Genomic DNA, 15462 nt, shown 5'->3' with positions numbered 1-15462 from the left:
ATCACTGTACAAGTAATGTCCTCTTGCTGGATTTCTAGATCTTATCTATTTTTTTCTTAGACAATGGAGTGATATAAGGGGACATATCAAAACTTCTGAAGCAGATTCAGGTTATTTGTTGAAATAAATCAAGGTAATAAAGGTAGATGAGAAATAAAAAACAATCTTATTTTAAAAGTAAGGTGAGCGAGGGTTCCTCTTTTCCATGACCTCTCCAACTTTTTACTTGTCTTGTCCATAACAGTCATTCTAACAGGCGCGAGGTGGTATCTCATTGGTTTTGTGATTTGCACTTCCCTAGTAGCTAGTAAAGTGAGCATCCTTTCATATGCCTGTTGGCCATTTGTATGTCTTCTTGGGAGAAATGTCTGTTCAGGTCCTCTGCCCATTTTTTAATTGGATTGTTAGTCAGAAAAAGTTAAGTAAAAAGTATGATTTCACCCGTATGTGAGGTATGAAGCAACCAATGAACAAACAAGAAAAAAACAAGCAAAACTCAGACACAGACAACAGTATGGTGGTTACTAGAGGGAAGGGATGGGGTGCAGTAAAGGGTCAAGGGGTCAAATATGTAGTGACAGAAGGAGATCTGACTGTAGGTGGTGGGCACACACTGCAATATACAGATCATGTGTCATAGAAATGTACACCTGACATCCAAATATAACCTTATTAGCCAATGTCACCCTAATCAATTTAATTTGAAAAATTTGAACTGCTAAAAAATTTAAATTATGAATTATGATTTATGAATGGTGGACTCCTAGCTTTCTAGATTATGACAACAGTGGTTGCACCAAGCTCCCAATTCCTGTGTAATGTATGTGAATTCAGTTTTGTGGGCTCTGTTAAAAACATAAAACAGGGTGGGGAGGTTGGGAGAACAATAATTTAGACCTCAGTTGGCTCCACCCACGTTTGCACTCAGTGAGCCTAACGTCCCTGTGTGAGGGTGACGCTGGAGGTGTGAACGTGCTGCTCCCACCGGCTTCTCATAAGTGAGCACATCGTTCCCTGTGGGTGTGGGTCGTGCTTGTCAAGATCCTCATTTTCTGTCTAATTCGGCCTCTCAGTGAAAGCCAACCACTCCCCCGGGTGCCCAGCCAAAGTAATGCTGTTCTGCAACAAAGAATTGCTTGTGTTGAACTTCGATGCCATGGTGTCCTTCAAACAGATTTTTGAAGGAAGATTTTGACCTTCTCTGATTTTCACCTAACGCTAGAACCTGAGGCTGCATTTAATTGTCACCGGACTGGCTGAAGTTATCCAGGACAGGCTTGTCCCAGAATTCGGGATCTTGTCTCCTCTGGTCTGTACTTATTATGACTTTTTCAAGAATGGTGTCTAGCTGTGTTGAAAACTGTGGTCTCTGGTGGTCAAACAAGGGAACAGAGAAGAAAAACAAATCTTCCTCTCTGCTTTCCGCCTGGTCTGATATTTTTGGAACTTCTTTCCATATTGCCTTGTCTCAGTTTTAAAAATCAAGCTATTCTGAGGTTAGGGTAGGGATAGGTCGGTGTTTATAGTATGGAAGAGAAATATAATGAAAGAGACACTTTAATATTTAAGCTAAACCTATTGAAAACTTATGTCAAGTTCTTTACTGTTACCTCCTTTGATCCTCACAAATCTTTGAAGTGCAGATGCTGTGGTCCCCTTTTGTAGGACACAGAGCCAGTACTTGAGCCCAGATATATATATGGCTCCAAAAATTCATGGTTTTCTTTTTGGCCCATGGTTCCTTAAATGTATGATTTATGACACCATTCTTACCCTCCAGGAATTTGAGGCCCAATAGGAGGATAAAAAAACTATAAAAATACTATAATTCAAATCAAAATATAAATAACCCTCTTAGGAGACTTAATTTTATCAAGGTTGAAAGGTGGGTGACCTGGTTTCTAGATGAGGAGAATCAAGGGAAGTCAGAAAGCTGAACCTTCAAGGCAGCAGCATCTGCCCTGGGTGGTTGTAACCGTATGGAGATTATTTTCTAAGTAAAGGATTTTCTAATTAAAGGAGGCACGGTAAGGCTGATGAAGTCATTCACACTTGCATTGTAATGGTCGTTTGATATTTGGTGAGAGAGTGGCCTTGAGGATATATCATTAAACTCTGCCAACTGCAATTGCAATCAGCCAGAAAGAGCAAAGAAATAAACCCACTGAATATGAATGAGATGTAAATAACATCTTCAATTAATTTAAATATTGGCACAATGGAAAAAATAGTCTATTTCTATAGAAAATGAGGATAAATGACTTGCAGTCAGGAGAAATTTTGGGATGAGCGAGAGAATAAGTTGGCCTTAAAATAAAAAGGGCTGTAGAAACACAAGTATTTTCTATCAATACTTTATATGTTCACTATGTATGGCTTGGTAGTGGAAATCATTTCATTCTTTAAAAGATGTTGATAAATAAAAGGCAAATGAGATTAGGAAATTTCTTGTCAGGCTTTTCACATGTATTGGTGGGGTGCTTCTAGTAGTTTTATTGTCAGAATAATTTTCATATCAGTAATCAATTGATCTGCAATTGATTAACAAGGACTGTGCTTCAGGGAAAGTTATATTAAGGTAGATCTGTCTACCTGGAATCTCAAATAATAGAAGTGTGTGCTACAAAGTTCTTTCATAGCTAGCTCTTTGTCTGCATCATTCTCTGAAGTTCTTACCTGTTACTGATGGTGGAGAGAGGAGCCCCCGGCTCCAGCAGTTTTCGACCTGGCGTTTATCCTAGTTGAGTGGCTCTAAAGCTTTACCTTGCATGAGAATGAGAGAAAGACAATAGTATCTCCTAGTCCAACACTTTCCTTTCAGTTTGGTGATTGTCTCTACTGGTGGAGGTTCCCTTTGGTCTGTGGGCATCCTCGAGGTAGCCCAAGGGCTTATGGACCTATGCACACCTCAAGCATTGCCTGGAGTCTTAAAGAAAAGTGGGTTTTCTCCACCCATAGGACTTTTTTCCAAATATAGATACAGTTGTGATGAGTAAATACAGATATACATTTAAGCACTTTATAAGAGTTCTTGTAACTTTTTGTCAAGGTAAATGTTTACAGTGAGGATATCAAAAATTCTACAGCTGTTATGTAAAGATTCTCACCCACAAGTTGAGATCAATAAGTGTAAATCATTCATTCATTCATTCATTCAGCATCTGCCTATAAGGTTTCTGGCACTGTTCTAAGTCCTAAAACTGAGAGTGAATGGAAGCACCCATCTACAAGATTTTACCTGTTTTCTCACTAAAGATCCATATGGACTAAAATTCTGTTACCTAATGTTAAGGGTTGAGAGTAGTTTATCATTACAATTGTACCTAGTTGATCTATAGGCAATAATACATAATTATTCAAAGCAAAAGCCACAATATAGAAATGTATTAATGTTTACTTAGTTGTAATGCTTGTAATTTTTTCTAGTTGTATTTTGTTCTAGTTATGTTATATTTATACATAAATATAAAAACATAAAACCATATAAAAACATAAAATCATATAAAAACATAAAATCATATAAAAACACAGTGGTAATTTTTGTAATTGTGATTTTCATTTGGTTTTGAAATTTTGATTTTCATTTGGCTTCTCCCCTTTCTCTGCTTGTGTCTGTGCCCCTCACCCAACATCTATCCAACAGAGAGGATTATGAAGCAGATTGTGAAGCAGGTTATGCATCTGTTTCCTTACACAGCACTGCGCGGTAGTGCCAACAATTTGGGAAGTAACTGAGGTAAAGAGATGCATTTAATTAAGACATATATTGTCATGGTCCCAATCTGCAGAATCGAACAGGTATTCCTATTATTTTTGCTCTCCATTAGTTTACTTGGGTGTCAGACGACCTCACAGAACAACACACAATACTCCTTGCTATTACTAACACTAAAAAAATGCTTGAAAGAGACTCCCTATGAGACTTGGGATATATATTTTTTTCCACCGCAGGTCTTTGTTGCTGTGCGTGAGCTTATTTGGGGCACGTGTATCTGTGTGCTTCCAGGGAGTAGGGAAGTAAGTTTGAACAGTGTCACAGTTTATGGGGAGGCAGTAATGGGCTTCTCCTGAATGCTAATTACTGGAGAGTTGTTCAGGGAGACTGCGTAAGGACTGTTGGTTTGTGGTAAATTAGTCACCAGTTCTATTGAGATAAAATGCAAGTTTAGAGCAGGGCTACACAGGCGCCCAAATCCTTATGATCAACAGCCAAGCTTGGTGACAATTTAAGAAAATACCTCAATTGTGCTAAATAGTAGTAGATGACTTTGCCTGAATTTAATGAGAGAGTACAATTCTGTTGAAATGTAAAGCTCTCAACCACTTCAGGATTAAAAAGGTACGGAGACTGGACGTTAAATGAATTATCAGGGCTGCTTTGGCTCTTAGATCTGAAAAGCTGCCAGCCCTGCCAATGGCATGAAAGGGTGGATTGCTCTCGAAAAATCCTTGTCTGAGTGTGATGTCCTTCATTTGCCCGTGAATGGCTCTTCCTGGATGTCCACACATATAAACCTCAACCTTTATCTAATTCTGCACAGGATGGCTTTTCTGAGAAATGATACTCTCGCTGCAGATCAAAACAATCGCCTGCTTTTGGAAGCTTTTCTTGAATCACAAGCAGCTCTTTCAATTCCCAGTTACCTTTCTTCTTCATTCCCACTTCCAGCAACCAGAAGAGGGGAGTTAATGATTCATTGGCTCCCGACGACCTTTTGAATAACTGGACTGTGATGTACCAGCGCGACTCTTAGCTCCCTCTCTCTCTTCCTTTTACTTCCCTAGTTTGGCTTTAATATTTACAGCCTCCTTCTCGGTCTACATGCCTGAACGCCCGAAGGAAGCAAAACATTTATTGCCTCTCCCTCCCCGTGTTCGCCAGCTTTTCACTCAGCCCCATTCCTTCCTTTTACATCACATGGGAGACTCGCCTCCTGGCTGGGACGCCCGAGTTCTTCCTGAGTCTCCACTGCTGAATCTGTCCATTTTGCCAAGATAAAAAGATGGATTCTGACTCAGACTCACCTTTTAACTACTCGTGGCCTTCCTTCCCCAAAATGAAGATCCGACGGAGGGTGTCCAAACAAGGTAGAGCAGGGGCTCTTTTTCTTCTGTAGAGCCAAGCCAGGCATCTTCATACTCTTACCTTTTTCTTCCTTATTGCTTTGCCAGACTGTTTGCTGATGAGGTGCGTGTTTATACTCGTCTTTAGAAAATGCTCACTATGTAAATACTTTACCTGTAGACTCCTGAGGTAACCCTACTCCTTCTTATGTTTCTTTTGCTTTGAATCTACCTTTCTGCTATTTTGTGCATGTGTAATTCTCTTTTTTAAAAAAATGAAGGGAGTTTGGTACCAAGTAATGTTTTGGATTCACTTAATCAGAGTTACCTTGACAATCAAGAGTCCTGCTGATTTAAACATGCCGACCGTTGGGGACGTGAGGAGAGCTGCGTGTGAGTTTGAGAGCCAGTTTCTGTGTCTTCAGTGTTTTAGTTCTCAAGTGTGTGTGACTACTTTAAAAAATATTTTGTAACTTAAAATTTGTTCTTTTTTAATATGGTTTTATTGATTTTATAGATGCTCTAAGGAAGGGACTTTATGAAACTAATTTCAAAAAGAAGGCTTGTATATCTCCAGGGGATGCAGTCATATATTACAAAGTTTATTAACAACAATTACCAAGTATGCAGAATCCTTTACCGCGTGATTAACAGTGGAGTGGGTTTACCCCAGCTATTTTCCCTGCCCTGCAGCCCGCTTTTGTGGCGAAGGCCTTGGAAACCAAGGGGCCAGTGGTGTTCAGGTGCAGTGAAGGTGCCTGAGGATCTGCTGGCCAGCCTCGCTGGGCTCGGGGGCTTGTGATTGTTGCCTTCTGAGATTTACCAAAACAAGAAAGGCGGTCTGGTGCAGGGGCTCCTGTGGTTGTTTTTAAGGAGAAAGGAACATTTTCTTGAGCTTCCAAGCAGAAGAGGTGTTCCTGAAAGTGGGTGTCATTGTTATTGGGGAGCAGAATGACCCGCTGCATCACCCCACACTTTTCCCAGAGGAAAATGGGGGCTGGCAGTTGTCAACACACCTGGTTCTCTTCAAGGATCTTTTTTTCCTTCTTCTAAAATAAAGGGGTGTGTGTGTTTGTTTGCTCTTTGGCTGGGATCAAGGCCAGCCCCTGGGATAAGATGGGCTGAACATCAGGGGGGGCAGAAAGCCTCAGCCTGAACAAACTTCCCATGCTGCTCAGCTGCCGTCCTTGAAATTCTGTCATGGGAACTTAAAAAAAATTACACAATATTCTATTTTCCTGTTATGCTGTTTTAAAATTTAATTTCAGCTTTTCTGGGGTACACAGGCGTGATGTATGCAACTTGCCATTCAGTGGTTCGGGGGGAAAATACGCCTACGAGAGCACACAAACCTGCGCGTGGAAAAGGGAGTCTGAACACAAACAGAAATGGGGTGAAGTGTTGAAAATAGGTAAATCTGGGACAAGGTAATGTATTGGTGTTCTTTATGCTCTTCATATTCTTTCAGCTTTTCTGCAAGTTTGGAATTATTTCTAAGTTATAGAACATTTAAAAACCTATAAGTTACTTCTGTGAAGGGAGGTACACTGAGCCAGTAATACTTTAGAGAGAGTATTTGTAGTTTGGGTGCACCGAGAACTTCCGGAGGGCAGGTACCAGTTCTGTAAGACTGTTGTTACCTCTCTGTGCTATTTCCAACCCAGTTAAATTGGGGGGAATAATCTGCTTAATATATTTTTGTATTTACATTGCCTGGCTGGCTGGCTGGATGCCTATGTTGTTGGGGGCCTTGGGTAACCTAACAACGGGAGAGACGTGGGGTTAATGATTAGGAGGCCAATGAAGAACCTTGAGAGTCCAGTGGAGTTGGAGGGAATGCATTAATCACGCTCTCCTTTGAAATCCAAAGTTGGAGCCCAGCCACTTTGAGCTGCAACAGAAAGTCATAACATAGCTATGTGTAAATTAAACTCGATTCAAGTGAAAGCAGGTACTGGAATATGAAAATGATTAACTGTTAGCTGCAAATACAGAAAAGACAAGTGCAAATAAGGTTGGCTTCAGAGAGTTGGGGATCATCAGACAGTGTCCTGTGCTTTCCAGTGGTTATGACCGAGTTGTGAAGAGGGGGTTTGGTCATGCTGTGATGTTAGTTGGATAGGGTCCCAGAACCATAGTCTCAGAGGTGACCTGGTTCAAGCACTGCATTTCACAGGTGAGGGTGATGGGGCCCCAAGAGGAATTGTTCACCTGTTCCACAAGCACTTCCCGAGTGCCAGGCACCGTCCTGGAGGGTGGGGCAGAGTGGGGACCAGACAGAGACTGTCCTTGTTTGCAGGGGTCTTAGCACGGGGATTTGGGGAGTGGGCCCCACCCCTCCCAAGACCCACACACACCACCTCCATGTGGTGGAAATAACACCAAGAAAGCTGATTTTTTTTTTCAGTTCAATGATCAGTTTGTGAAGAACTGTCGTCTCTTGTCTCTTACAGGATGATCTAATAATTTTAACCCTTAAAACTAAGGTGACTTGAATTTCTTTCTCATTCTTTCCTTCCTTCTAATCGTTACCAACATCATTCTCAGAATGTAGGTTCTCATCACCTGCGAAATCATGAAGGAGGTTTTGTGGGCTTGGAATTTCTAATTTATTAACAAACCTCTTATATGTGGTCAGAAATATTCTCTTTTATTTTCTATTACTCTCCCGCTGCCCTGACCCTCCTTGTTATGTTATGTTATCTTTCTGTTAATAACCCTTCTGTTCTTATTATCACTGTTCTTTGATGGACACTTATATTCATACCCATAACTGGCTTGTGTAGAGAGACATGGAATTTAGAGGGTTTGGTAATAAAAGGGGAACTAGATTAGCAGAAACCCATTCTTACTCTATGGCTTCAGAAGAAGAGAAAACAGGCTCTACCTCAGAAGCAGTGCCCTTGGAAATGACCAATGCCTAGAGGAGAATGTGATGTAAGCAGGGGGTGAAAGCAGTGAAAACCAAGCTGCCTCAAACATACTCCTGGGGTTCTCAGAGGTGCCTTGGCCATTTCACGGGCAGCCCCGGGACAGGCTGTGCAGGGGCCTGGTCAGTGACGGGAGTGGGCACATCCAGGACTCTTCTGCTTCAAGGACCCCAGGAATGCTGGGATATCTTTTGTGTATGTGTCGGAGGTTTTGCTTTCAGTCAGAGATTCCGCCAAGAAATGTAATGTATATTAATCAAAGATTTAAATATATCAGGATTAGACTTTACCTAAGTTTCCCGTTATTATCATTCAGTGTTTAAGATGAATTCTTTAATATGAATCATCAGGACCTGGGGAATGTTGAAGTGTTCTTGGTGCCTTTCATCTACTTGTGTGGCTTTTCATTGTCTCCTACTCCAGCCCCTGTCATACACCTCTCATGACACGCAGTGTGACAGAGTGCTTTTTATTTTTGTTTTTTGCTGGTGCAGAGCTAGTCTGTGGTTGCTGAAGGAAGGAATGACTATCAGAAAGCTTCACGACCTTGAAGTGGCAAATCTTCTGTAGTCGTAGTCAAAATGACTAATATTTATGTGGTATTTTATTAATCATAATAACCACTGTTTACTAGGCTATGGTACTTACTTCACATAAACAATATATGATTTTCCAAATAACTCTGTAAGATAGATACAATCTCTGTTTCACATGGGAGGAAACTGAGTCTTCGAGAGTTTTAAAGTTATAACTAAATCCATACCAGGAAATTCAGGAGACGGTACTCATGGTAGAATAAGGAAGGAGATAAATGAATGAGTGATATGTGTGTAAGGAATTTTTCACATGTTATCTTGTAAAAGACCTGTATGTCGGATGTGGATGTACCTTCATTTATTATTGGGAGGCTCTGAGGCTCAGAGTGGAGGAATGAGTTGCTCAAGATCAGAGCTAATAAATGGTACGGCCAGGCCAACACCTGGGACATTGAGTTCAGAACTTTCATTCTTCCCGGTATGTTTCACCTCCTCTTAGTCCAGGTAAGGGAGGCTGAACTTCAATGGGTAGCCAGCTACCTTATGTTCAAAGGTGCCAATGTGTCTCACCTTCTTCGCTTTGTCCTGCCTGGTAAATCTCTGACCAAGATTAGAGGTGACCGTGGAAACTCTGGAGGAGCAAAACGGGAGTGCTGTTTCTTCCTCTTGGTGCACCCAAATGTGCAGGTTTCGCGTGCTGGCACACATCCTGGGCTTGGGTAGGAGAGGGACAGATGACTGGAGCACTGTGTAGCTGGCTGAGAACAAATTGGGGGAAAGATGGGAGGGGAGCGCTTCCAGTGTATCCCGGAAAGTTCATGGCTTAGTCCCAGACAGAGAGGTAGTTAGGTTGAGTGTGTTGGGAATGGAGATGGAAATCATGAGGCTGCTGTTTTGGTCTTTTTCATGGGTTTGAGTGTTTGGGGAGCAGGTATATAGTCTGACAAATAATCTCTGACACAGTAGGTATTAAAGGCATGATGACATTTGAGAAGGTTTAATGATAATTTTTAAAGCTGAGTTACTTTCATGTCATGAATTTATTTGTTCTCTTCCTCTTTCCTGCCCTCCCTTCCTTCCTCCCATGAAGTTCATTGACTGCCCTTACATGCTTCCCTGTGCTTATGCCTATTCAATTCAGAAATTCCCCCAAGGATGCCTGAGTACCATAGGAGGAATAAGTTGCTACAGAAATCCTTATTAAGGAAGAGAAACATTTTTGTAAAGGTGACTTAACCTGCTAAGATTGCACTGGCTCACAATGAAGATAGTGTCTAAACTCACACGGAAGAGTTCCGATTTCATTCTCTGCCTGGCAGCCTACCTTTGTCAGCAGAGGGAAGGAGGCCCATTATAAGCTCGTTGCCAAACCACATAGCTATGTATTCCTTTAGTTAAACAAATACTTTGCTAAATATTTGAAACTGTTTTTTTTCTTTATTTTTGGCTATTTGAAATTCCTAGGCAAGGTGTATTTCTACCTTAATCCCTGCAAATGGAAGGGAGGCACCATTCCCATTCATTACCTCGTGTTCAGAGGCTCCTCCCTACCACTGCGTTTGGGGGAAGGACCAGTGGTTGTTTGTTTGGGTACATTAAAGCAGGAAGTGATAAATCCTATAGGGGAGGTCAGGACAAATTACTGTTGAAGTTCAGGGTGAAGAGACCAGTTCAGCCTGAGGGTATCATGAAAGGGGTGAAGGGCAGGTGGGCCCTCCAAGCAGACGGTGGGGGGAAGCATACATAGAGTACATCAAGGCGACGGGAAGTAGCCCAGCTGTGCCCTGGGGACTCACCGTGCAGAATGGAGAGTGGTGCCACATGCTGCACTGCTCTGGGTGGTCAGTTCTGTCAGCCTAGCACCCTCCATCCCTTCATTGAACAGCTGTCACATTCTTTCATGGGTGGTCCTTCCATGGCTCTGGCTCTGGGTCCAAGTGCTGCTGTCCCCTTCTCATGTGACCTTCCCTTTCTGGATGCAGTGGGCTGGGCATCCGACCCACGTGGGCCAAGCACAGCACCCATGCTTCCTGGACACAGCTCTTGGTCCAGGGTGAGCACATGACCCAAACTTGGTGAATCGGCATCCTTCCGTGGGATTCTTCCAACTGGAGTTTGGAGAGAGATAGCTTCCGTCTTGGGTGGCAGTGCTGGAAGTGTTGGAGTGGGAGCAATTAGCTGGAAAATCCTGCAGTCATGCGAACAGAAGCCATGGTGAGATAGGGCTCTGCCAGGTTCTGGGCCCTTGTTCTAGTTTCTGGGGCTCTCTGGCTGCCCAGGTGCCTCCCTCTCAGGGTTTTGATGTTCAATTCCTTCGGTTCTGTGGCCTGCCTACACATATCTCCAGCAAATTTCTCCCCTCTCCATTTAATTTTTGTTTTAGCAAATTCAGGTGAATATTTCTTCCCGCTAGAAATCTCCGACTCATTCTTGAAGATTCAGCTTGAAGCCTTCCGTGAATTCCCTCAGAGTTCATTATTTTATCCGTTGTGCTGGCTTGTGTATGATTCTGTAATCGCGCTCTCATTACCAAATTGCAGCTGTTACTAATTTCTCTCACCCCGAGACACTGAATTCCTTGGAGCCGAGACTAGCTGACCCGTCTTCACACCTCCAGTGCCTGGATGGCGTAAAGCAGCCAGTGCATATTGCAGGTGTGTTGTGATTTACTCACACTACACTCAGATTCTTCTCCTTTTGTCTTTCTTTCTTTTGTCTATAATAGACCTGATTTTTGTTATGAAGTCCTACCTTCTAGGCAGTAGGAAGGAAAAAGGGTATATTTTAGTCTAAGAGAAAATTTGATCCTATGCAATAATGAAAATACTCATTTTCTGTAACTGCTCAGTCTCTGTAAGTAAGCTATCCAGTCTCTCCGATTTCATCTTCCTCCTCCCCTTCCTTGCCAAGCTGGGATTGAATGTGATTTCCTGTGAGGGTGGTGGGGAGGGAGGACGCGAGCCCAGCTTTGAATGCTTTCTGGGTCCTGCTGGTCTCTGCTGCAGAGCTGCTGGCTGGGCTCTTCCCTCAGCCATGGTTGCTTTATTCCTAGGCTTACGACATCTGTGACCAGGGTCCTGTGGTCGTTGCTTCTCGTTGGTGTTGGTCATGACCTGGTGATTTTTCTTCCCTGACTTAGCCTCGCCCTGGCTCTTACACTGCAGACATCTTAGACTCTCTGCCCCCGCCATTGGCTCAGACGCTCTCCTAAAAATGTCTTCTGCAGGGACCCTTCCTTCGTACCATGGCCTGCCACGAGTACTTGGTTGAGCCACTTCCTGCTCCTCTCAGAGGCCCATGGGATATGAGGGATCCGTTCTCACACTGAGACACCTTGGCTGTGCTGCTTGAGCTTGCTCTGCAACCAAGCTTGCTTGGCGGTGGTTGTCATGCTGGCGTCAGGCAACCTGCAAGGTGAGCTCTTAGGAGCCCCAAACGGAAGTGAGAAAAGCCCACCCATCCTCAAAGTAGCCCTTGGCTTATTTTGCACTGCTCCCCACAGGCAGCAGAACTACTCTTATTCCTTTGATGTCATTCTCCCTACCAGTGGAAAACCCTGGTTATGAATTGTAATGGATCTCTTATCCAGCTCTCATTCATGCTAACCCACTTAGAGGTGCCCAGAGTTGCTCAGGATAACGGAACAAGGTTTCGGAATCAAGTAGAGTTTCCAACCCAGGAGAAACCCCAAAGAATTTGGAGGAATGCCCACAGTGCTTGGCTTTCATTATTTATTCATTCATTTATTCAAAATGTTTTTGTTGAGAACACAAAAAATAAGTGGAAGTTATTTGGAAATCACCAAGAGAGTAGATCATAAAAGTTCCCAATACAAGAAAAAGATTGTAACTATGTATAATGATGTATAATTGTAAACTATGTATGTTAGACTTGCTATGATCATTTTACAATATATACAAATATTGAAGTATCATGTTGGATACCCCAAACTAATATGTTCTCTCAATTTTACTTCAATTAAAAAAGAAACCCAAGTGAGAGAATTTATGTTTCAGTGGAGAGTTCTTTATTTTGCTAGTGTAATTTCCTGTCTGTAGTAGAACTCAATTCTGTTTAGGATATTGGGGCGGGGAGGTGGGGGTAAAACTACACAGGTCTCTAGAGATAGGTGCTAGGCAGTTGGAGCTCCTCGTGAGTTTTGAAGCGGACAAATTCATTTTTATTTGCCTGACTCTTTTCATAAGGTTATGCAGGATTGAATTATTCATAGTATGTCTTGTAATGACGACATTTGTTTGTTTGGCTTTTTGTTTAGAATCCCCTGAAGTGGTCTCGTGGAAGTCCTGCCGCTTCATTTGGGGTCTTTCGCTTGTGCCCTGGTGTGTGGATGATGTTAGTTTTCTTCCCCTCAATTTGCCCGTTTTTCCTTTCTGCGGACTAGTTTGCTTTTGGCCTTGGAGAGCTGCGTCCGAAAGGAAAGGAATTGCTGATTAAACCTAATCACACCAAAGTCTGCACACCACACATGACTGAACATCTTGATAGCTCAGGGGAAGCAAGGGCAGAAAAAAAGTTATTTATATGTTTTAGAGTCCTTTTTCACACATAAACAAATATCCCCTTGAAGGCTACTTTGTGCTACTATAATTAGGCATGAGAATTTGGAAAGATTTAGGAGAAAATTTTTGTTCTCTGAGGACTATATTTTCTTCCTCCCTTCCTTTCTCCCCTTTCCCTAGCTCTTTTTCTTCTCTAGTGCATTACAAGGGGAAAGGCTTGCTTTCTTTTTCAATAATTTTGATAATTAGGTCTTTCAAAACAGCAGACTAGGACGTTCTCTGGGATCTGATTTGAGAGCACCAAGTCGCGAGTTGTTTTGTAGAAGGTTTAAACTGCCCTTCCGAGGGAGAGGGCCGGACAAACAGCTCTCCTCCTGGCACCTGTGGAATCCCTCCACCTCTGGCCCCAGCTGTTCCTGTTGTTAACAGGACTGGTCAGGAGGCCGCAGGCCTCCTACCAGGGCTCACTTTTCCTTTTACAGGACCCCAGGAGGGCAAGGTAAAGCCTGAGGGTAAATTGGACAGTTGGATTGATGTCACAAACTCCAGCTTGGTAGACAAAGATGCCCTGGGTCCTCCCAGGTTCATTGCATGGTGGACTAAAATATTCCGTCACTTTAACTTATATATGACCCTCGGGAAATTCCCGGGCTGAGGATAATTTTGGAATTTGAATGGATCCTCTCTGTAACCTCAACTCTAACTCAGAAGAGTGAAGCCAAAAGATTTTCCAGGCCACAGTCAATATCAGGAAAATCCTAAGAGAAACTTTGAGAAGAGCAGGCAAGGAGATAAACAACAGTTTACCCCTGAAAATGTTCCCTCTCACCTGTGAGGGTGGGTTTTTTCTTTCTCCTGGAGCACACTCAGACCACTGGTGAAAGGACTGTGTGTACATTTCAGAATGTGGCAGAGTTCCCTTTGAATGTGGGGGCCTGGGAGAGAGAGTGCTGTCGTGCGAGAGGACGTCTGTGTCAGCACAGCGTCTGCGTTCTGTTCCGTCACTTAATAATGTCGGCAGGTTCATCACTCCGCCTGGGCCTCGGCTTCCTTGTCTGCAGAATGAATGTGGCAATACACCATATGGTTATGAAGCGTAGGGCTGGCAAATGGATAAAAACAATACTGTGTATTCTTGGGTAGAACATTTCCAGCTATTACATTTATGTATATATAATCTGATATAGTTGATTTATTGGTAATCTGCTATTTTGCATGAGATTCCACAGCTGTTCCTTTACAAAGAGGCAAGTTTTAAACATATGACTTGTGTTTTTACTCATTTTTAGATATAAAAATCGGTATTGTTGGAAATCTAGAAATTACAGAGAGTAAAGAGTTGAAAATAAAAACCACCTGTAGTTCATCACCTAGAGATAGCAGTTAACATCTTGATTTATCTTTCCAGTCTTTTCTCTTGATTGTTTTGTATGTTGTTGTGTGGTTCAACAACAGTAAGTCCCATACTTACCGTTCTATGGATGTTTTCTCAGCGAGACTCACACTGCTGGATTCCAGCAGGAAATCTCCTGCAGTGGATTACACAGGCCCAGGAAGTGAACAGACGCACCTCGGCACAAGTCACACTGTAACACATTAATGAAACTTCCTAATGGGAAAATACCAGACATTGCTCAAATACCATTTTCTTTGGCTCGAAATAGGATACTGAGTAACCCCAATGCTTAGATAAAGTGCTTTGAACTACGTAGCAGAGTGCCTACATAGCGCTGCCATTTCCTAGCTGTGTGACCTTGGGAAGTTAGTTAAATAGCACCACAGTTCCGCAAAGTAAGTATTATAGCTTCAGAGGGTTCATTTGGGGATTAAATAAGTTAGTGTCTGTAAATCAGACAGGGTCTGGCTCATAGTAAGTGCTGGATTCATTGTAATTGTAATAGGAGTATTAACCCAGAATAATTACCCAACATGGAACAGGTGTTCTATAGATACTTGCTGTTGGAGTACCTAATATTTTGCTTCTACTCGCTCCCTTTTAATGTTTTGTTTTGTTTTTTCTGGATCATATTCTTCCCATACCTTTACTTTTCAAATCTACCAGATCATCCTGTTACTCCTTTAGTAAAAGAGTAACCTAACTGATGTTTTAAAGAGATTAAAGAGTATATGCTTGGGCTGCTGCTAGCAGAGGGCATCCAGATGGTGTCGCATGGGAAGCGCTTAGCATCTGTGGCGTTCTGCACAATGGGAGATTGTTTTTAGTTCAGACCCTGACTACCAGGAGGGGCAAGGTAAAACTCCCTTATCACCTGAGAGTGTCAAAGACACAGGACAAAACACAGAGGGGGCAGGCAGCTCAAAGGAAGATGACAGCCACGGGGCTGTTTAGGGACTTGTCAAGGGCTTTTCTGGGGAATAGCCCAGACTGTGCTCTGAGGAATTTTTAAAGAG

At 42.6% G+C, this 15462-nt stretch overlaps 1 protein-coding gene across 7 annotated transcripts in view; it reads left to right on the top strand.

Moving 5' to 3' along the window:
* The window catches only part of ARHGEF28 (Rho guanine nucleotide exchange factor 28), a 278654-nt gene that overhangs the window by 156968 nt on the left and 106224 nt on the right, over positions 1-15462 (top strand). Inside the window, exon 1 of one of the 7 annotated variants that reach the window (XM_053912657.2) lies at positions 4765-5088. The exons of the other annotated variants lie outside the window; for them this stretch is intronic. Coding sequence (XP_053768632.1) covers positions 5004-5088 — 85 coding nt within the window. The 5' untranslated portion in view covers positions 4765-5003. Of the gene's footprint in view, positions 1-4764; positions 5089-15462 lie in introns of those variants that run through there. 7 annotated transcript variants of the gene reach the window in all.

The sequence above is a fragment of the Desmodus rotundus genome, chromosome 1, assembly GCF_022682495.2.
Source record: "Desmodus rotundus isolate HL8 chromosome 1, HLdesRot8A.1, whole genome shotgun sequence".
Classification (NCBI taxonomy): domain Eukaryota; kingdom Metazoa; phylum Chordata; class Mammalia; order Chiroptera; family Phyllostomidae; genus Desmodus; species Desmodus rotundus.
The sequence above is the reverse complement of the archived record's forward strand: the minus strand, read 5'-3'. Positions and strand labels throughout refer to the sequence as shown.